The sequence below is a fragment of the Cicer arietinum genome, chromosome 5 (assembly GCF_000331145.2).
Source record: "Cicer arietinum cultivar CDC Frontier isolate Library 1 chromosome 5, Cicar.CDCFrontier_v2.0, whole genome shotgun sequence".
NCBI lineage: Eukaryota > Viridiplantae > Streptophyta > Magnoliopsida > Fabales > Fabaceae > Cicer > Cicer arietinum.
This window is the reverse complement of record NC_021164.2, coordinates 66,582,904-66,606,428: the sequence shown is the minus strand read 5'-3', so window position 1 is coordinate 66,606,428 and position 23,525 is coordinate 66,582,904. Positions and strand designations below refer to the sequence as shown.

The following is a 23,525-nucleotide window of genomic DNA, read 5'->3' as shown; positions in this document are numbered from 1 at the left end:
CCAAAGCTACGTAGTTCTTGGATAACGCGGAGGTATTGAGTATTTTTTTAACGAAAATTTGTTTTGTTATATAAAAATATTTTGACAAAAAAAAGTTTGTTTGATTCGAGTAATTATTTAAAAATGAGAATTTCAGGACGATCAAATTGTACAACTCAGTGTCTCAAAAACTCAAGGAGTAAAAAAAAGATGTCTCATCTAATTAATTCTTTTAAAAATATTTTATTGATTAATTTGCTTACCAATATGGGTTTTAGGACTACAAGCTGTCACAACTTATTATTAAATATTTTTTAGATGATCCTACGAAATAAATTAACAAAAATAATAATAATAATAATAATAATAATGATAATAATAATAATGATAATAATAATAATAATAATAATAAATATATAGTTAGATCAGTTAAAAATCAACATTGAATATTAAAGTTGAATAATGTAACTATACTAAGAAATTACGAAATTACGCTTATTTATAATTTATGTTAGTCTAGGGATCTAATTGAAAGAACTGATTCATAAAGAAATTGAGAACTAAAACTTACATCATGGTTACATATTGAAGTGTGCAGTACAAAAATCCCTCTCATAAATGTATTTATTTAATTCATTTATACTCTATTTATTCTTACCAACAACTAATTATTTATTTATTTATTATAATGCTTTTTGCGTACAGGCTGTAAAATAAAGACTGACCACCCTATCTAGACATAACTAGAGCATGCTGTAAAAAAAAAAGGACAGATTTATTATGTTTGCACGTTATCTAGGCTGTAAAATAACTCAAAGGCAGCTTTTAAAACCACTCTTATAACAAGTTAAAATTATAAAGAAGAATGGAGTCTAATTTTTATTTCTTTCATACTGCTACTTTTATTCATTTCAAAGATTTTGAAAAAAAATGACTAATCATGTTCTCTAGTCATTGTTGATTTATTCATCCACCCAAAATATATTTCAGCAAAAAAAAAAAGAAATTATTGTTAAAGGTGTGGGTATCTTTCTCCGAATAGAGATATATTTGGCGTCGGTGGTTGGTTTTCCAGCGACAGTGGCAACGGCAAGGACGACATTATCATAGGTTCAAATTTTTAGTCTTTGTTACGTTTCCCTCATTATGTTATTTTAATATTTGCTCTTACAAATAAAAAAATCTATATTTAAAAAAAAAAAAAAAAAAGTGATTGCATTGTGAAGATAAAGAACAACGGATTCATTGTAAAAAAAAAGTAAAAATACCTTGCGTTTTTTGTTTGTTGCTTATTACCAGTATCCCTGATTTCTTCCTTTGTATGTGTGTTTTTTTCGTAGAGTTAATCTCAGATTTCTCCCTTTTTTAAACAAAAATGGGATGTATTTATAGAGTTTTTTATTTGTTTAGTTGCTTTCTTTGCCTGCATTGGTCATTCTCCATCAATTTCCTGTTTGATGTTTTGATTTCTTTGCTCATCATCTGCATTTTTCTCCACCTTTGATGCATTCATAATTTTAGATTATTTGTTCTGATTTGTTCATTACTGAGCTTTTATTTGTCTTTTAGTTTCTTTTTTTTTAAACTCTAAAATTTGTCTCTTTGTTCTGCACAATATATACCAAGACTGACTTAAAAAATTATGTTTTTATGTTTCTCAAATTAGTTAAAACAGGAACAGATGTACCAATAAGCATGACTTGTGCATCAATGGCAGTAATCATCAACATGGCAGGGTTTGGCAGTGAACAAAGTCAACATAGCATGACTTGATCTGATTTAATTTTTACTGTAATTTAATTTGGCTGTATTTTTAATTTGTAATTTGATTTTATTTTAGAATTGTAAATAGATTTGAAATTGTAAATTTATGAGACATAATGAAAATATTTATTATAATTATTTTTATTTCCATTTTTTGAATACATATTTCCTTTTTGATTTATTTTTAAATAAATTGGATAAAATTAGGGTACTACAAGAATCGTTAATGACAGTTTAAGAATAGTGTCATTATGCTCAATGGAGTCTTACGATTAAGTCATACTTAATGTTCCATCAAATAGACTAACTATTCTAAGGACTTTATTATACTTTAAATAAATCCACGTAATAAATTAAAATGTCTCATACTACTATATAAATAATAGTAAGTGTCGTGATACAAATAATAATCAAACAAAAATTATTTGCCTTTAGAGCTAACTCTAACAATATATGCACGTCAAATGAATGATAACTCGTGGATTTTAAAACATAATGATGTTAGGAATCTTGTGATCCAATTCTATCACAACCTCTATTGTTCAATGAAAGGTCTCCTCGTCCTTTTTTATACCACATCTACATTTTTGTCTATTGAAGATAGTGTGATACGGAAAGACTAGGTTGAGACGTATCTTTGGAGGAAACTAAAGAAGTTTTTTTCAGCATAGAAATTATAAGCACCTTGGACCTAATGGGTTCCATCTTATATTCTTAAGCTAGTTCAAGATTACTTCCAAGATCCTACTAAAATTAGATAGATCAACGAGACTCTAATTACTCTTATTTTTAAGGTAGATGAATCATTGCTCTGCTCATAGACTCATAAGTGTTATGCCTCATGTGATATCCTAGAATAAAAGTAGTTTTATCCTAAGACGATCTACTTCATATAACATTATGGTACTCCAAAAAACCATCCATACCTTTTCTCATATACATGGTATTAAAGGTTTCATGATTTTTAAGCTTGATCTAGAAAAAAACCTATAATATACTTGAATGAAAATTTATCATAGAATCCTTTGACATATTAAGATTATCTTTGATACTAAAAAATATTATTCGACATTGTCTTGCCCCGTGGAATGGTGCTCAAACTAATCCATTTGACACTTTTAGAGGGTTTAGACAAGGGAACCTTATCTCCCCTTATATGTTTGTGTTGGCTCTTGAGATATTGAGACACAAAATTAAAGATTCGGTTACAAACGATCAATGACAACCTCTTCATTTTGGTAGGGATAGGAGACCCTGCCTCTCAAACATACTCTTTGTTGATGATATTGTTTTCATTGTTATTCCTAGTATATAACAAATTCAACTCATTAAGTCCATTTTGGCAAACTTCTGCTGTAATTATGGCCCAAAGATCACCATGCAAAATCAAACGTATTTTTCTCTAAAAATATGTCAACTACGTAAGCAACTTTTTAAGTTAACGAATGAGGTTAAGCTAATTGCAAACCTTAGAGATATTGTGTTGTTCCTCTTACCCATCGAGTCTCAAAAGATTCAGTCTTCTTTATTTTTTACGGACTAAGATCTAAACTCACAAATTGGAAAGTTAACTCTCTTTCATTTGCAGGTAGATTCAATCTTGCTCAATCATCTCTATATAAAGTTGTTGATTATGTGATTCAAACCATGTCAATTCCTAGTTCTATTTGTGACGAGGCTGAGAAATTCACAACTTCATATAGGATAGTACAAATGAACAGAGAGCATGTCATTTGATCTCTTAGGAAACAATTTGCAAGCCAAAGAAAGAAGGTGGACTTCGCTTCCAGAATCTCAAAGTCCTTAATCAGGCATATATGACGAAACTTGTCTAGCAACTGGTTGCAGATATAGACATATTTTAGATTCAAGTATCCTGAGCCAAGTATATTTGTGGTATAACGTTGCTTCTAATATTTGAAGGAATATTTATAAAGTGTGGCCCAATACCGAAAGTAATGTGCGATGGATTGTTCATGATGGTCATTATAGAAAATTTTGGAAGGATCACTAGATCACTTGCTTATCTTTCTCAAAGAGGTTATCTCTATATTGCATCAAACAAACTGATTATACTCCCTTAATTATCCTCCAAGAGAAACAAATAAATATTTTCATTTCTTAGCTCAGTTTGGTCACAATGCTCCTTTTTTTTTGTTCATATGGTGTTCCCAACTTTTTCTTCGTTAGATTCGTTTCTAATTTATTATGCTGAAAATTATCGTTTTCAACTTTCATTTTCGTTAATATAATACATTTTTAATAAATACAAAAATTATACTGCAATTGAGTTTTGTTTGATGTAGCTTTGTAAATCAAATTCAAAATACAATTCAAGTAGCTTTCACATAAGATCTAAAAACAACTTAATAATATTTAAATTTGTGTGATTTTATCTTTTTTCACCTATTTGGAATTTTTCTTTGAATTGATTTAATATTAATATTTTTTTTGTCAATATGTTTAGATGAGGGCATGACCTCAAGGCTCAAAAAACATTGATAGAGGTACTTACGGTTCATCCACTAAAGAGGTCTTCATATCAGTAGTATGAATTGAATCCACGATCTTATAGGTGTGAGTCAACACTTTTCAAACTAATCTAAGTTTCATTGACAATATCAATATTTTTTATTATAAAAAGGAAGTTTAATATCAATATATAATACTCACAGATAACGTAGTACTTGTATGTTATCTTATCTAACACTCTCGCATGTAACCTATGGTAGATTAAATATCTATTTAATTCAATAGAAGAGAGTGGAGGAGGGAGATTTTAATGGAGAGAGTGAGAGGTGATATAAGTGATATAAAGTGCTGTTTGGTTCAAATAATGATAATTATTTTTTAATTACTTTGTGTTTGGTTAAGAGAATTTTAAATAATTTTTATGTTATTTTGAGTTTCTAACTCTTTTATTCCCCTCTCTGGAATAATTTGTGAGAGATTGTGAATCCCTCCCTTCTTTTTTTAAAAATTGAATTAAACACAAAAATTTTAAAATCACCTGTCATCTCTCTATTATCTACCTTCAATTAAAGAGACCACCAATACTATAAATAACCATTGTTTATGAATTAAAGTAGATTGAAGTGTGCCATTTTACACTATTACACTATTAAGTATTAAATTGAATTTTAATTTATTTTTTTAGTGAAAGTTCATTTTAGTCCATTGAAAAAAATTACAAAGCTTTTTTCAATTACTAAGAAAAATAAAAATAAAAATTTAATCGTTGAGAAAATTAAATCAAGATAACTTAATCGCTACCTCCTTATAGTTTGATTTATGAATAAAATATGTATGATAAAAAATAAAAATAAAAAGAAAAGAAAGTGAAAAAAGAATATAAAAGAATACATGTAGTGATGGAAGAAAACTCACGTATGTTTTCTAAACAATGTGGAACTTTAGTATCTATAGAGTTGAAACTACACAAAATATGATAGTTTTCCAATGTGGGATTTCAAAAAAAATTATTTCCAAGGACTTGAATTTTAAAACAAGTTTCTTTCTACTTAAATTTACAAAAAATATTTCTTTCCAATGTGGGACTTCAACACATTTTTAAATTCACACTATAACATACTTATGTTCCAACGATTATACATAAAAATAAAAATAAAGTAATTTTAGTATTTAATAATTTACAAATTATTTGTTAAAGATTCAACTAAAAAATTAATTTAAATAATTTATTTTAAAAATCATTTTAAATATTTAATTTATTTATTATAATTCTTTTAGATAATAAAATTTTGTCTTAATTGCAGTTTTGGTCTCCTTATTTTATCGCGAAAGTAGTCCCTCATTTTATTTCTCCCCAGTTTTGATCCTCAAACAGAATTTTAGTTCAAAATTTGATAAAATTTCATTTTTTTACATTTATTTAAGTCACATTATGCCTCAAAATCTCATTTGCAACAATTGTACCTAGAACCTATGATTATAAATGGTGCATACAGCTTTAAAAAATAAAATTTTATCAAGTTTTGGATCAAAATTCTGTTTAGAGGACCAAAACTGGAGAGAAACAAAATGAGAGAACTATTCTCGTGATTCAGCTAAAATAGATGGACCAAAACTGTAATTAAGTCTTAAATTTTAAAAAGTTATTTTAAGAAGCGGTTGATAAAAATATTTTCGAATTTTGTAAATGCGTGTTGATAAAAACACATAAAAATCCTTAAGAAAAAATTAGTTAGGAAGTAAAAGAATAAATGTTTCTCGAGTGGTCCTTCTGGACCGTGCAATTACTTATCTATGCCTTGGGTAATAAATAAGCAGATGACCGATGCAAAACCCTTGTATCATTATCGATCACAATTCTCTACGCTATGGAAAGCCATGGCAACATCAATCACCAAGATTCCAAACCAGTCGTCCTCGTCACCGGTTGCACCGCCGGAGGAATAGGTAACGCGCTTGCACGCGCCTTCGCGGCTAATAGTTGCAGTGTGGTGGCCACAAGCCGCTCGAAGTCCACCATGGTGGATCTGGAGCACGACCCTAAATTCTTCCTTCAAGAACTCGATGTTCAATCCGATGAAAGCGTTCAAAGAGTTGTTGAGACTGTTCTCAATAAATACGGTTGCATCGATATTCTCGTTAATAACGCCGGTGTTCCCTGTGTGGGCCCACTCGCTGAGGTTCCTCTTTCTACCATCCAAAACACCTTTGATACCAACGTCTTTGGTTGGTAATTCTTTTTAATTTGGTGTAAATTAATGTGTTTGTATTTATCATAGGTTTTAGTTTTTGGTTTTGTGGAATTTTTTCTGTTTTGTTTCAACCATGTTTATTTGGGTTGTGTGAACATGCTGCGTAGGTTCATTGAGAATGGTTCAAGCTGTGGTTCCTCACATGGCAAATAGGAAAAAGGGAAAGATTGTGAATGTAGGCAGTGTTACTGGTATGGCTTCTGGACCTTGGAACGGTGCTTATTGTGCCTCTAAAGCTGCTCTTCATGCTTTGACAGATACATTAAGGTTTGTTTTTATCTTGGATTGATGTGTTGTTCGTGTCAGAATCAAATTAACTAGATGGAATGTAATTAGTTATAGAAATCCACCTGTTTTGCTTTAGTTTGTTGTGTACATCAATCTGCTTTGTTTCCTCAAAAAAGAAAATGAATCCGCTATGTTGTGTTTTTTTTATCTACTATGAGTTTTGGCATTTACTTGTATTGTAAGCTTTGGTAGATTGAATTATTTGAGTTTATCTACTGTAATAGTTATTTGTGAGACTATTGGAGATATCTAATGAAAAAAGTTGATGATATGTCCATAAGTTGTTTTTAGTCGGGTTTCACCGGATTCTTCTATGATTTTATTTTGGAGAAATAATTTTTCGAATATGGTGTTATTTGATTTTTGTGTATTTTTTAATAACATCTAAGTCGTAGAAAGTAGAGGAAAAGATAGATACAGAGATAAACATATACGCTATCATATTAAGTTATTTTGTAATTTTGTAGCTGCTCTCCAATTTGACCTTTTTCCTTTGTGTCTTACAATTGATGTTATTTTGAACATACAGAATGGAACTAAGACATTTTGGAATTGATGTTGTGAATGTTGTCCCTGGAGCTGTGAAATCAAATATTGGAAAATCCGGCATAGCAATCTACAACCGCATGCCAGAGTGGAAGCTGTTCAAGCCATTTGAAGCAGCAATCCAAGAGAGAGCTCATTTTTCTCAGATGTCAAAATCAACCGCTACAGATGAGTTTGCTAAACACACTGTAGCTGCTGTCCTTAGGAAGAAACCACCTGCATGGTTCTCCTATGGTCATTATACTACTGTCATGGCTATCATGTACCATTTACCTCTCTGTGTTAGAGACTTTCTTTTTAAGAAAACAATGAAATGCTGAGCTACATTTGGGTCTATCCATCTTTATGGAGATCTTATAATCAATAAATTGCGTTCCACTTTTGCAGAAGATATATGTCATTGGGGAATGTCTTGTTGTTGGGGCTTTTAATTGTACTATTTTTTTTTACCGGTATTACCCTCGAACCAAGTAGGACCAAAATGGACGTGAAAACACCCCTAAAGAGATTTAATTGTACTATTTGACACTAATAAGATGTAACACATGATTGAGTTACTTGAATGTCTGGCTAAATTCAGACATAAATCAATTTTATGTCTTCGGTGGTTAGTAGTGGCAATATTCTAAGTGCGGATTAAGGAGGAAAAATACATTCTTTGGTACACTGCCTCACCACATGGTAGTGTACTTATTCAAATTAAACAAAGTCTTAATGCAAAAGTGTTTCATCGTTTATGAAATAGTGCAAGGACTCTGTCATCTCTTCAATCTACTAGAAAGTCACTTATTGGCTACCGATGTCTTAAAGTTGTAAGTACAAAAATAGTATTATTCTGTCACGAAAATAGAGCTGGTTTATAGTACAAAACTAGTATTATTCTTGTTCTTGTCCCCAGAGATGTGATCTATGAATTTTATGATTAGCCAATTTTATGTAAGGACATTGCGTTGCCTCAAAAAGAAAATGTTAAGGACATTACTATGAAAATATATATATTCTTTTTTATAAATAAAATTTAGTGTGAGGGTCTCACTCAAGAGAAAATTTTAAGATTCATCAAACACTTATAAATGAATTTGATTTTAAGATTCATCAAACATTTATAAGTGAATTTACATTTGTATTCTTTCAATGACACTATCGAATATCAAATCTGTAACTTATAGGATTTAATATGAAAATTTGATTTTGTCATGACAATTACTAGCATTTTTTGGCGTTTCACTAACATTTGATTTTTCACTTGTCACCCGAAGAAAAAAGATGATAAGGACTCTTTTTATAATAATAATTTAATCTTTTATAAAATTTTAAAATTTTATGTTTAGTTTCTTAAAAAAAATCAACTTTAGTCCTAAAAAATTTTCGATTTTATTTTTTGTTCCTACTCTTAAGTCAACTAATATTAATCATTCAAATTTTTTAATAAATGTATGTATGTTTAGAAAATTATAAGAATTTTTTTAAAAAAATTTATAAGTTAACAAAAGATAAATTAAATATGAATTTTTAAGCGTCAAAAGCTTAAAAATTCATATTTAATTGAACAGTTGTTAAAGAATTATAAACTTTAGTAAGAAATATTTATAATGTTCTAAACGTAATTAACTGAAAAAAATTATTTAAAAATTTAAAAAATGCATGTGAATTGGTTAAAAAAGGAGATAAAAACAAAACTTAAATTCTTTTTAAGACTGAAATTTAAAAAATTAATTATAAGCACAAAAAACAAAACATTGAAAATTTATTAGAACTAAACTTATTTAACTTTAAAAAAAATGCACACATAACTTCAAAATTGGAGTTTGGCAATGCATTTGGTGAAGGCCTAGGTCCAAAAACTCAAAAGGAAAAAATTAGGAAGTCCACATAAAATATATTGAATTATCTGAATAGATTATTAATATGTAAAGGTGAAATTTAATAATTCACCACTGCCTTCACCTTGTTTTGATCTTGTTGGGTTCTTTTTTTTTTATGGATTGTTGGGTTTTTCTATAGCTTCTTTTTTTGTGAAATCATTATCGGGTAATATTTAGTTTAATGAAAAACACAGAGCTCTAAGGGTAAAACGAGTGGGGTGGGAAATATGGAGAAGAAAGGATCACCTCCCACCTTATATGAATTTATTTTTGTTATTAAGATACCCCCATTACGAGGAAACTCAATAAATAAAATAAGAATTTGGAAGGATTTCAAAATATCTCCAAATTCTTTCTCTATTTTTATAATCCTCCCAGAACAAATAAAATAAGTCTTCCACTCTCCTCTCCATAAACACTATCAAACAAGGTGAAAATTGTCCTCACTTTTTCCTCCGATTTGTCCTCAACAGCCCTCACCCACTACATACACACATCTTCCAAAGCCCTCCCCTCCCTTTTCCTTCTAACTCTCAAACGAGTGTTACGGGCAACCCACTTCGTATTCAGATTCTGAGCAGGCCACTTTCCTTTCACATCCCGGGTGACTTGTAGTCTTGTTTCCATACTTTTACCAACTCCATTCCCAGTACACCATTGCATAAAAATGATATTCCAAATCTCCAGAATACGCTCGTTACAACAAAGGTCGCATCGACTACAGTTTACTGCGTAAAGAATGTTAATGATTAACATAGTACATCATTCCTGATGGCTGAAGTGGCCGAAAACTAGGAGGTGCTGGAGCTTGTTGCGTTATGGGTAGCGGTTGTTGCTGTGCTATTTGTAGTGGTTGATTATTGAAAGGTGGTGGGGGTGGTGCCGGTTGTAATGGTGGGATGCTACCATAACCATATGGAGAGATGACCCCTCCTGTTGACTGCACATACTGCTGTGGTGATGGATTGCTATGTAGGTGATACTGACCTTGCAATGTAGGGGCTACATTGTGTAAGATTGGTTGAGTTACGTTGTGGATGATTGGTTGAGTAACATTGTGTAGGGACGGTTGAGTTACATTGTGTAGGGTTGGTTGAGTAACCAAAACTGAAGGATATGAATGGTTTGGTACAGCAGTCAACTGTTGCGCCGACATATAGACATGAGTATCTGAATTTGGCATTGATATATTGGGTTTTGATGTGGTGGACTCAGACGTTAGACAAGCATTCTTTGCCTCTTCTGCAGCAAATGTTGAGAGAACAGAACTCATGATCAATTGAGATGATGATGAAGCTGTAAGCTTATCGGCAACTTCAGCAGCAATTGCTGCAGCTGACTTTTTAGTTGCTGCTTCTGATTTTGAAGTTGCATACTGGGAATAATCTTCATTATCAAGTCGCCTTTGCATGTTGCTAGCCTCTTGTACTTGTGCTTGTGCAACCTTAAGATAAATAATCAGATAATTTTAAATTTGTTAGCAATGTTATAAATTATAAATCCAAAACATATCCTAGTTTAATAATGAAAGTACACACAAGTAATTAAAATGGCATTTGGCACAAAACAAGAACTTGTTTACTTTGAATTTGTATTATAGAGCTTTCACCAAGTAACTCTCCAACCAAAACTGCCTTTAGCTTTATTAATAGAGCTTATTACACTGACCTCCTGGGTTCGTGAACCCAAGCAAATACCTTCTCAAGGTTCAGAAATAACACTGACCTTCCCTATTTAAATTTTCACCAGGCAAAACACACCCTCTCATTTATATTTGTACAAGACAGTTAAAACCCAGAAGAAGAAAAAAAGGAGTATAAGGGAGGTGTCTGTTTAGGTTTCATAAAGTTTAAGTAAGGTCAATCAGTGAGTTTCTTCTATTAAATGTTTTACAACAGATGACACTGAGAACTGCAATGAGTTCACTGAATGCTAAATTAGAACTTCTTAGAGATATACATAGAAGAGGTATTATTAGATAAGTAATTAAATGGTAAGAAACCCAAACATTTGATCCATGCATATCACATTCTCATAGGGATATGATATTAGTCAAAGTATGACAGCATTCTTGGAAAAGAATCATTCATGAATAGCACATTTTACCTGCATCTGCGTACGAACGTTCTCCAGTTCAGATTCCTATTACAAAAACCGCAAACAGTAGAAAGAAGTTAAGGAAGACCAAAAAAACATATAAAACCTGTGGCAAATATAAACACACACTTATTGAGCACAAGGGACTAATGAGTAATGACATACCTGCTCATGCAAAGCTTCTTTTAACTGAGATACTAGGGCTACTCTGCTTGCTTCAACTAATTTAAGTTTTTCTATGCAATGTTTCAATAGATTTTGTTGCTCCTCTAGCTCCTTCATCAAAGTTTTTCGCTTAGGATCCTTAGCTGAAAACGAAAGCAATATTAGAATTGTAACTTCCAAGATTCAGGTGTTACTTCTGTTCAGTTGTATGCTTACCAATGGTACATGCAATATCAACATCTTTTTCTATCTTCCTCACACGCTGAACAGCAGACTTGCATTTACTCATCTCTGCATCTTCATTGGATTGCTCACTGAGCACCAAATGAAATGCAGACACTATTTTTTCCGGTGTTCCTCCTATGGACAATTTCTGGTCCCATACAATATCATTGAAGTAAGATTGCGAAATAAACATATTAGACCACTTTTAAGGATGTAACCATCTAGCGTCAATTCCACAATTTGTAAAAACAAAATAGGGAGAGGCAGAGTGGAACTTAGTCTCACCGATTTTATAGAACGAGAATCCCTTTTCGTAATCGTAACAGAAGAACGTGATCGCTTTTTGCTGAATTCCAAAGAAGGAGGAGCATCCTCTCCAAGCATTAAATCCTTCAGGTTCGGCATTTGAGATCCAAACACCTTCCTTTCCTCCCATACTCTAATCTAAATTTAGGTAAGAACCAAAATAAATCAACATTTTTTCAAATCACGTGATCAGCATTCATATGTCATGTCTGAAGTTTTAGCCCATGCATGAAGAAATCAGCGACGAGATCATATTCAAATATCTCACACCCTACTTTCCCATTTATTGATTGGCACGGATGTATGTAATTGAAATTTTGAAATATTTACACCGAAAAAACTATAAAAGTGGGCTTACCAGTCTAGCTACTGCAGCATTTCCTTGATCATCATTTTTTGCAACAACATCTTTAATTGCTGAAGGAATAATCTTCCAGAATTCGACCACAAACTCATTTCCTTTCCGCTTACTGTTCTGCATGATGTCATTTGCAAGAAACAAAAGGGAGATTCTGTGAAGCATCTCTGATTTGTCAAATTGCTTTTTCCATGTTGCAACAACTTGTTCTGCTTTGCTCCGGTGAAATATACACCAATGTGATAAAGCTGTATCAAAAGTTAACGATAACAATCAACTTTGCATCAACAAGTAGTAAACAAAACAACAATAAAAGCCTCTTTCAGTAGGAAGTATCAGCTACACAGATTAAAAAAATTCCCTCGAGTAATTCAGCTACACTTCATAAAATCAACTGAAGCTAAGTATGCAGTAAAACTGAACAGTTTTGACAGAGATAAAAATTCCCAAGAGTATCAAACTAGCACAGTAATTTTCAATAAAGCAATGCTAATTACGTCTTAATTGTTTACTAAAATAACCTATGTGTTGCTGCTTAGATTTAATTAATTGGAATTAGAACATATATAACCACATATGCAATTCAGCTAAGCAATGCAAAGAATTAACAAAGCGCTATAACTCAGTAACTAAAAAAAATCAATGAAGTTGAGTCAAAGAGTGATTCATAATTCAAGAAGAACAAGTATAAGGAGATAGCTAGATCCTAAAATTTCCAAATCCAGAAAGAAAAAGGAAAAAATAATCAATGACAGAGAAAACAAAAAGGAAAAAAGAATACTTTCAATGCACTGCTGGGTTCTATTAAGCTTGGAGAGCTTGTCAGCAAGAATCTCCTCCTTGAATACGCTATTCATGTTCAACTATTTCCCTTCAATGGAAATTATAGAACCGAAACCCTAGTGCCTTGTGAAGCCAATTTATCGAAAACGAACGAGGGAACGGTTCAATTTTCCAACTAAAACCCTAGGAACAGAATAGGGAGAAAAAGGAGCTTCAACCTTCAATACCCAATTCGACAATAGAAGAGAGGGAAAATTTTGAGGTGCAAAAGAGTTGCATATATTAGAAGAAAGACAGGTGCGTTATTTTTCAAGACGCGGGGAAGACACTGTACGGTAGAGGTACACCCCTAATAACAATTTAGTAAATTTTATTTTTCAAAGTAAATCAAGTCTTTCAATATTCAAAATTAAATAAACGTCATTCTTTTATAAATTTTATTATATTGAATCTTTTAATTTAACTATTCTTTTCAAATATACTTAAAGTTTATTAAAGATTTCAAATATATTTAAGTATAAAAGGTTTCAATTTTAAAAATGGTGAAAAATTAATCAAATAAAATATCAAATTAGGATCAGAATAGAGAAAAAAACTTGAAATATTTTCATTTTAAATGAAATATGTTGCATGGATTGATATGTTTTGAAAAACAAAAAAATATTAAAATAATTTTCAATAGATTCTTTTTAATAAAAAATTGAATGAAAAATATAAAAAATGAGAGTTTGACATAAAAAATAAGTTGATAAATAAAATTAATTAAAATAATTATATATTAAAATTTAAAATGAATAATTAAAATTAGTGAAAAGGTTAAACGTTAATTAAATAAAATGTAAATAAAAAAACTATTCTTAAATTTAAGAGGATAAAATGATGCTTCAATTCATAATAAAAAAAATTAAGACTTATCTTTGATCACAAAATCAAAATTTAGAAAATAAACAGATGATATTTTTTAATCCACGTGCATATTATATGGACGTGGTTTTTATAAAAGAGTTATGGGTACATGTTTGGTGAATAAATACAATTCATGTGTTTTTTATATTTGGTGGATGTACATATTTCTAACTTTTTTATATTTCATTTTGTCAAAACAGAAAGAAGGAAAAAAAAAACTTTTCATATTTAATTGAGTACTTGTAACTCTCAAAAAGTAAAAGGTTTCCTTTTGGAAAGAAAAAAAAAATTAATCATTGATATTTGTCAACTTGGAGTGCAAATAGTAAATTATGTTAGATCGTTCATATATTGATATCTACCAGATTTGTTCATATATTTGTATACATACACAATACATTGTTTTTGTTTTTGTTTGTTTTATGAAATTATTTTTTATACAATGACTACAATTTATTTTAAAAAAGAATTGTTATCAACCATAGACCACAATTTACATGATTTTTCAATTAGATAAAATAAAAATCAATCACCAGACCGAAAAACAAAATCAAACTATTTTAAAAAAGAACGGTTATAATTCATTTTTTCAGTGCATAGAAATTGAATCCCTATCCATATTTTATAACATTTTGTAATTTGAGGTTAATTGTATGCATCATTCTAATTAAATTTACATCTTTTTTAGGTGAAGCACATCAATGGAAACAGTCGCAAACAGCTATCCTACAAATAAAGAAACGTGTCCGTTTGTTCAGCTAAAAAGGCAAAAGAATCGACAAGTGCGAAGAAAACAGCTGTACTTCAGAAATTTCAATTTTTCTGTCGAGAAAGTTATTTGCACTGGGATATATCACAACATTATTTTCTTTATTTTCATTGGAATACATATAATACCTTGCGAATTTCAAAATCGAAGCAAAGTTAACAGTATGTGAAAAAATTGACTAGTCTGTTATCAAACATAAAATCGACAACTAAACTCATAAATTTGTTGATCACCCTTTCTTACAAAGCTAAGACCAAATATAAGCTGCAGGTCAATAGGAAATCGAAGCTTAGAGAAAACTATTACACTCAAAACACAGACAGACATTAGACACATGGAAACCCGCATCAAAAAACAAAAACAGCCACTCACCATTTAAGGAATGATCCCACAAGTACAATCCAGATCCATGGCAGGAGAGAAACATAAACTGTCGTCAATATTTTCCATCAAAGTTTTAAATATTTAGGAAAACTGAAAAGGTTCACTATAGCTAGTTCAAACAACGGGGAAAATATACCGACCCAAGAGGCTTTTAGTTTATGAAGGTTCTAATACTAATAAAATAAATTTAAGTCTCAAATCATAGTCTTTTCCTGATGCAAACACCAGAAGACCTGCCAAAATGCATTCAAGATGCTTTCCATAGTACCACTAACTAGCATGATGATTAACAACAATAAGAAAGAGCCAAGCTACCAGAGATGAATTGCAGGCTAGCCTACTGCCTCACGCTTTTACCCTGTGCCGCAAGTTTTCCAGCAACCTGCTCTTCAGACAAAGGTAAATAATAGATCCGAGGAGTTGATGTTGTTTTGCGGAAGAGATCATCCAGAGTGACGATAGGTGGGTCCACTTTCTCAGGAAGGGGTGGTGGGGATGGAAGACGCTCCCTGGCAACTGGTGGGGGCCTTGACAATGGTGGTGGAGGTGGGAGAGTAGCTGGAAGATGATGCTCCCTGAGCTGACGCGGGGAAGGCTCTGGCTGTGAAGGTGGCGCAGGAAGAACTGTTACTGTTGGAGCACTGACAAAGGGGGCGGTCGGAGTAGAAGGAGCTTCTAACTTCATTTTCACTTCTTCAGGATCAACATACTCGGCAACTAAGAGTCTCCCACCATTTGGAGGCCATTGCAAATTATACACAGCATTTCGTGTCTCAGTGGCCTCTTCGATGGACGAGTACTGTGTCAACAAGAAACAGATATAAAATTACTTATAAGTTAGAACCATGTGATAAATGTAATAACATAACATTGGAATTTAAGGTAGCAGGAAGGCAGAGAGATAAGAACTGTCTTACAGTAACATAGCAGTGGGTCTTAATTTGGTCCATCCAGAAACTGCTAACACACCCAGTTTTGCCAAGAAGTTCTTGCACTGCTTTTAGGGTAAATGGACGAAGGAATTGATCAATCCTGAGAGAATTAGTTGGGGTCCTTCGTGATGGTGGAACTGCCAAAAGAAACATTTAGACTCGAAAAGCAAGAGACAGAAGACTTCAAACACACACCAATCGGCAACAAAGTAAAATCCTTGAAATAAAGATCAACCAATAAGTGTTATATGAATGCATACAACCAGCACCAGCAACTAAACCTTATCTTCACTGAGCAAATGCATACGACCTTGAAAGATCAACCAATAAGATATGTGCACCAAATGCATCTTCAAAAAGCATTTAAGAGTATAAGATATGCACAAATTGTGTTTTGCATAGTGTCCAGAAATTTAACAGCTGCCAGGAATTTATTCATTTATTTATTTAAGCTACAGCCCAGGAATTGAAAAATAATATTCATTAATACAAGACCTGATAAAGGAGTATCAGCTCTTCAGAGATTTTCCGCAACTTTTTAATAATGTTAACTTACCAATGCGCTCTTTAGGTGTATCCTCAGTTGCAGAGGAATCAGACCTAGAGAAGTTGCGCTTCAGAGTAACCTGTCCATCCTTGGGTGTAGTGGCAGGTTTGGGAGTAGTGCTTTGCAGATCTGATCCTTTAACTGTTTCAGTGTTCCACCTGCGTTGCCTTTTTGCAGGCTCATTGTTGACAACTAATGTTTGTTCTGCAATAAAAATTCTAAATGATTAAGGACAAATGGAAAATCATCATATAACTTCTTGCTTGCCTCTGGATGTGCAGTACAACCATAAAATAAGTATTTGAGTTAAAAATATATATATCATGCTTACCAGGATATTTTCGCTTCTCAGTCAAAGAAGTGGGACTCATGTCAATATCTTGATGGGTATCGCTTTTCCTTGCAGATACACCATCTCCCACGACTATGGTTCTGCTTTCCTCCTTCACCATAGGCACTTCATTATTCTCAACTTTGTCTCTAAATTCATCAACATTATTAAACTTAGAATCATATTGCCTAGTCTCAGGCAAATCCTCTTCCATGGAATCATCACCAGAACTTCTGTCCAAGTTCAACTTTTCTGGATACCCCACATCATCACCACTATTGGTTTTGTTCAAGTCTGGACTTGGAACATTGTTGTTATTTTCTTCAACAGGTGACTTTTTTTCATGCAGCCCTCCAACATCCATTGCAGGTGATTCATCATAAACAGGTACATCATTTCTGGATGATGGTTCTTCCACCATCTCTGGCCTAACATTATCTTGTTCTAATTTGACATTATTAGCAATTATAGTATCCTTTAGTTCATTCTTTTGATTAATTGACACAGAATCAGTAGAAATAGAATCAGATTTTACTTGAAACCCTAAACTAGGGTAGACCTCAGATACCTGGTTTTCTGGAGCAGAAGATTTGGGCATGAAATCGTCACCTGGGGGCTTTGTGTCAAACTCCAGTGGAGGCTTTGAGTCCTCACTATCCAGCTGCACCCTTGACTCCTCATTCTCTAGCTTGATTGCTGAATCTTCATTATTCTTCTCTGCACTATAAGAATCCTGACCACTAACTACTACTTCTGTTGATACAGTCTCGCTTAGAATAGTCTCGGTGACTGTAACAGTGGTCTCCACAGTAGAAGCATGGGTAATCACCTCCTCAACTGTGCTACAAGCTTCTACACCAACGGGCAAACCCGCATGTTCACCTTCTTGATCCATTGCTGACACACTCTTATTAACTTCAACTGGGACGGTAACACCGCCCTCCTGCTTGTCATTCTTATCACCAACATTATCCACAACATCTGGAACCTTCACTACATTTTCCAATTCAATTGGTTCCACTGCAACACTATTCCCCTGTTCAAAAGCTTCAAATGTTTGGAGGCTCTCCCTTTCAATTGTATCAGCCACTTCAGCATCCACTTTATCAGTCTGGGAATCTTTTATCCCATCTACTTGAGTGCCTAAACCATTAGCCTCATCCTTCTCCAATCCCTCAGCAGCAGCCTCCTTTTCAGAGGAAGGCTCAACAGTCTCTTGTTCGGGGGAAGCCTCGGCAGCCTCCCTTTCCAGGCGAAGGGCTTCATCTAAGCGATTGATTAAATCTTCCTTTAAACCTTTGGTAGCTAACTTCCTTCGCTTCAACTCCTCTTTCAGAGCTGTAACCTTCCACTGATTAATAGGCTTATCGTCCAGTATTGGGTATGGTGATGACATTATAACTGAAATATAAATTGCCAAACAATTTCCTTAACCTGCAATCAGCCATTAAATTCAATACACATTCAACAACAACGAAAAAACAAACAACACATCGAATTAAACAGCATGTATCAGAGCAAATAAATTACAGGGTTTGTCGGAAAATTGACGTGAACTGAACTGAATGTGTAAATCAAGCTAGGGCATAAAAATAATTTGTTAAAATTGCTGAAGTATTTTGGTCACACCAAAATACCAAATAAAAGAGGAAGATCTAAAAGAACCGTGATGATAGTTTGCGGATAATCAACAGAAAGAAAGAGGATAAAAATTACTCACAGTGATGATAGTTTGCGGATAATCGAGGAAAAGCTTCGTCGCTTCGTTTATCGAAACCCTAATTGAAGAAAGCGATTACCGGAGATGAAGAAACAGTAAAAGGCATCGAAGATTAAAGTCCCGAACAACCAAATCGAATGCACCCTATTTTATTTAATCCTGAAAACACCGAAGCAGAACAATGTCGAAAAGAAAAAATAAATAACAAAAAAGCAACCAAACACGCAAAATTAAAGTTCAGAATCAACAAATAGTTTATCGAAAACAATGATAAGAGAAAAAGATTGAGACTAAAGGGAGTGAGAAATTGCTTCTCTGTTTTTTTTTTCTAGGGCTTCATAGTTTTTTTTTTTTTTGTTCTTTAGTTTTTTAGGGTTCGTAATTTTGTGTTGGTGATGCCTTACGTTGCGTTCTTTGAGGAACCCTGAAGTAATACGGGTAGGAGTCTCCTTTCCGCAGCAATTAGCAACATAGATTTGGTACTGCAATTCCGATAATACCCTCTATACGCGTGGCAACAATTGATCAACTACTTATTTATTAATTTTTTAGTAATTATTAATTTATCTATTTACAAACAAAAATAAATATTTTTTAAAATATGGAAACAAATTGTAAATGCACCCGATGTGTATTTGCAGATAAAATCACACATGATAAAAAGTGAAATGACCAAATAACTTTGTCATTCCAATAATCTAGTCGTCATGGCATTAAGGACTCAATTACTGAACACTTCTTCAATAGTACTAAGGTTTGAGGATGTGAGTAAGTATTGAAAATGGTTGATAAGCTTGAGTAATAGACTCGATATCCTCAAGAGTATATTTGTTAACTTTAGTGATAGACGTAAGGTTTGAGGATGTGAGTAAGTATTGAAAATGGTTGATAAGCTTGAGTAATAGACTCGATATCCTCAAGAGTATATTTGTTAACCTTAGTGATAGACGTAATATAGTTTCTGAAAGGGACGACCCAACACGTTACGAGGTTTAAAATAAAATTATTAAAATGAACTTTTTTAAAAGTTAATAAATAAATTATTAATATTTTATTTAATAATTATAGAAAAATTATTTAGTAAAAATTATGGCATTTTAAATTTATTTTCTTTATATTTTTTCAATAAAATAAAATAAAAATTTCAAGTGTTCTACAAAAACGTCAAAAAGTAATGTAGAAGATTTTATCAAAATTATATAAGTTAAAAACCTCAATTTTATCAAATTTATATAAGTTAAAAATGTAAATGTTAAATTTAAATAAAGAAGTATGATCAAAGTGAAAAAAACAATTGTTTTGTTGTGTTGATAGCAAGTTTCATTAGAAAGTTTCAGTAAGATACCTTTTTTTAGTGAAAAAACAATGTCTTTGATATCATAAGATGTTATTTAGTGAAAAAGAATGTCTTTAATATTTAAAGATGCTTTTACACTATCATCATCATAAATAGCATTTTTGTGTGTATAGCTCTAAATTTTTTAGAGGCCTTTTTTTTCCTGTTATGTACGGAGACTTTTTATAATATAGGTTAAATACCACTTGTGATCCTTTAACTTAATTTAGTCATTTATCTTTTTTTATCCCGATTTACTTATTTATTTTAATTTTAAGTGACAATTTGTTCCTTTATGTTTTAAAACGTCAACAATGTTATCCTTTTTTTTTACAAAAATTCATCAAAATTTTTAAACAAATTTAATAAAATTTATAACTCAAATCTTCAAATAAACTCATATTTGTCATTATTTATTTGATGTTGTTAGAGATGAAAATATGAGTCTATTTAAAGATTTAAGTTATGAATTTGATGAAATTACAATATATTGAGGATGATAATTAATTTTATGAGTTTTGTTTGAAATTTTTTTTATGAATTTTTTGAATTTTTGCAAAAAACAAGAATAATATTGTTGACATTTTAAAACATAAAATATCAAATTGCCACTTAAAATTAAAATAAATGACCAAATCAAAAAGAAAAAAAAATGACTAAAACATTAACTGAAATTAAGTTAAGGGACACGAATGGTATTTAGTCTATAATATATTATTTTTACAGTATAAAAATTAAAATAAAAAATTATTTTTTGGCGATATATGTCACTCTCCCTTGAACCGGCCTACGACGTTGGGAGGCTTTCAAATGGAAGAACTTAGTATGCATGCCTTCATGCTTTAACCACATGATTCTTGCTCTTTTACTCCACCACATCTCTTCGTATTCTAACATTTCGTCTAGATCCTTTTATATAGTACGAATTTGTTCTTGAATTCTAGGGTCACCTTTATTTTAATTAAGCTTCTCAATTCCCCTTACAACTCCTTAATCCTTTTTAGGATATTACGAAATTTGTTTGAACTCCACTGGTGTGAGGAGTTAAGGGTATGACCCAACTTCAAGGTATTGGATATGGAAGGATCCTTTCAAACATTAGCAACTATCTTTTTACACCCCTCTTCCTTGATCCACATTTGCTCCAATCTTTTTATGCTTGAACTTATGGTGTCTACAAGTTAGGTTAGTGGTAAAATCTAATAATAAAGGACAATGATTAGAGGTATACCTCAAAAGATGTTTTTTTATTATAACATGGGAACATATTAATCCAATAAGGAGAATCGAGGAATCTATCTATCTAGATTTGAAGAGATTAACTCTAAATTGCATATTAGTCCAAGTAAACGTATTCTATAAGAAACCTAAATTAGTAAAATTACTAGAATTTATGGAATCTTTAAAACAATTAGTAATAGATTGGTTAATAGGGTTACCATCATGTTTCTCATACTGAGATAACACAATATTAAGGTCACAAAAAAGTAGTCATTTTGAATTAGTGCTACTATTACTAAGTTGTTTTAGTCTATAGCAGAAATATTTTTTGTTTAAGGAAACCATATAGACCCACAACCATCCAAACCAGCTTCAAAATTAATAACTATGTCGATACGATCCATGTCTTTGGACACAACTTCAACAATAATTGAAGTATTTCAAAGGACATCCAAGACTTCAGCTCTACCATGTGAGAAATTGTAGTCAATCGTCTTTATATTAGCAAGACCACCAATATTAACAATATGCTTGAATTATGTACTCGTCGTTTTTTGTCTCCATAAAGAACACTAAATCAGGTTATTAGACAACATGGGCTTTCTTAAAGCTTAGACTTTTGCGAGTTGCCAAGCCCACGATAGTTCCACATTAAGATCATCATTGGCCCCGACTAGCCTTGATCACAAGGCATGCCACTATGTCTATCAAACCAATCGTGTCGCATATTTGAGCCGCTTTGAGATCTATTTTCATCATTTTGTGGCTTGCACCGAGTCGAGTTTTTAGCTATTTTTTCTGTCTGTTTTGATCTTGTGGTTGATCATTTGGAGTTAGCTTTGCAAAATCTTGTAGCATTTTGGCTGGAATTGGGCTAGGGGGTCTCATATTCCAAACTTCATAGGGTTGCTATTAAATCTTCTGTACTTATTATCCACAATCCTCCTTCCAAATTGGTTAGAACTTAACCAAAGTCCTAATGGGTTATTGGTTTTCTCATATGAGGGGTTAGAGATTTTTGTAATAATAATCAAATATAAATTTAACTTTTAATTAATTGACCTATGAATGATTTTTGTAATTTATTAAAAGCGACAAACATTGACTAGTGTATTGTATGTGTGATAAAAAAGTGTGGTATCCATACAACCTACGGATAAAGTTATCTATTGAATATTGTTAAATTTATTATAAACTAAAAATGATTAGCATATAATTGAGTATTGTTTACATCAAAATTTGATTATTGATAACAAATGTAATAAATTTTGATTGTCCAAAAATATACTTTACACGAAACTCGTGTATTACCCATGATGGTCATAAATAATAAAAGTATATAGTTGAAGTTTAATATGGTTGAATATTTGAGTTTGATTTGGAAAATAATTAAAATAATTCATGATATGTAAAATTCCACAATAAAATGATGAAATATATAGAAACATGTGAGATAAGTATTTGTTCCATGATTATCTCATTCATCGGTAATTTGCACAAATAAACTATCGAAACCAAAATGTAATGTCCATAAAGTTGAATATGTCTTCTATAATAACCCTAAATATAATTAAATATATCATAAGTTTGAGAATAAACACATGTTGCTTTACCATGTCATATTCGGCAAATACTTCATTTTTGTTGGTTTAGAAATAACTCCTCAAAAATAAATTAGGGAGTGACAAGAGCTTAGTGGGACAATATAACTCAGTAGATAATTCAAATCTTATATAAAATAATAATTAATGCATTATTATTAATAATAATTTATCTTTCTCAATTTTAAAAAAGTATCAGGGGTGACAAATTTAACACTATAAATAAAAAAAATTACAAAAGATATAATTGGAAGTAAATTAAACTACACCAAAATCAAGGTGTCTATAATTTATCCATCAATGACATATTAAAAAACTAAAATTAAACTACACTAATATAATATTTAAACAAAAAAAAATTATAAAGATTAAAATTAACTCAACAATCAATTATATATTTAAACTTATAATTTAATATTTACGCGCTATTACCTTATATATGTACGAGATTATTTGAATTATGTGTTATGTATTCGAGTTAATATTTTATAATTTGATGGTAGGTTGTCACATGATTGTTTTGTGTAAAGAGTTGTTAGTTAAAGAAATATTCAACGAGTTTTTAATTCTTAGTTCAATTGACAAATGTAGGTGAGTTAACTATAGTGAAATTATAAAATAAAAAGTATATATTTAATAAGTTGTAGATCAATTGACAAATACTAATATAGTTATGAC

At 31.5% G+C, this 23,525-nt stretch overlaps 3 protein-coding genes across 3 annotated transcripts; 1 reads left to right on the top strand and 2 right to left on the bottom strand.

Annotated features, from left to right (window-relative positions):
- Positions 1-5,954: 5,954 nt before the first annotated feature.
- On the top strand, positions 5,955-7,690 carry LOC101503305 (short-chain dehydrogenase RED1). Its single transcript, XM_004502400.4, has 3 exons — positions 5,955-6,441; positions 6,575-6,734; positions 7,285-7,690. The coding sequence occupies exons 1-3, from the start codon at positions 6,084-6,086 to the stop codon at positions 7,619-7,621; spliced, it is 855 nt and encodes a 284-aa protein (XP_004502457.1). The 5' UTR covers positions 5,955-6,083; the 3' UTR covers positions 7,622-7,690.
- A 1,675-nt stretch (positions 7,691-9,365) lies between these two features.
- Positions 9,366-13,439, bottom strand: LOC101502985 (uncharacterized). Its single transcript, XM_004502399.4, has 7 exons — positions 13,099-13,439; positions 12,318-12,565; positions 11,939-12,097; positions 11,645-11,801; positions 11,429-11,571; positions 11,273-11,308; positions 9,366-10,610 (listed from the first exon to the last, which is right to left on the bottom strand). Exons 1-7 carry the CDS (start codon positions 13,172-13,174, stop codon positions 9,909-9,911), a joined length of 1,521 nt encoding a protein of 506 aa, XP_004502456.1. The 5' UTR covers positions 13,175-13,439; the 3' UTR covers positions 9,366-9,908.
- Positions 13,440-15,122: 1,683 nt separating this feature from the next.
- LOC101502466 (uncharacterized) lies at positions 15,123-19,124 on the bottom strand. The gene is made up of 5 exons (XM_004502397.4): positions 18,690-19,124; positions 16,970-18,403; positions 16,648-16,842; positions 16,077-16,228; positions 15,123-15,958 (listed from the first exon to the last, which is right to left on the bottom strand). Exons 2-5 carry the CDS (start codon positions 18,363-18,365, stop codon positions 15,497-15,499), a joined length of 2,205 nt encoding a protein of 734 aa, XP_004502454.1. The 5' UTR covers positions 18,366-18,403; positions 18,690-19,124; the 3' UTR covers positions 15,123-15,496.
- Between the last annotated feature and the right edge of the window lie 4,401 nt (positions 19,125-23,525).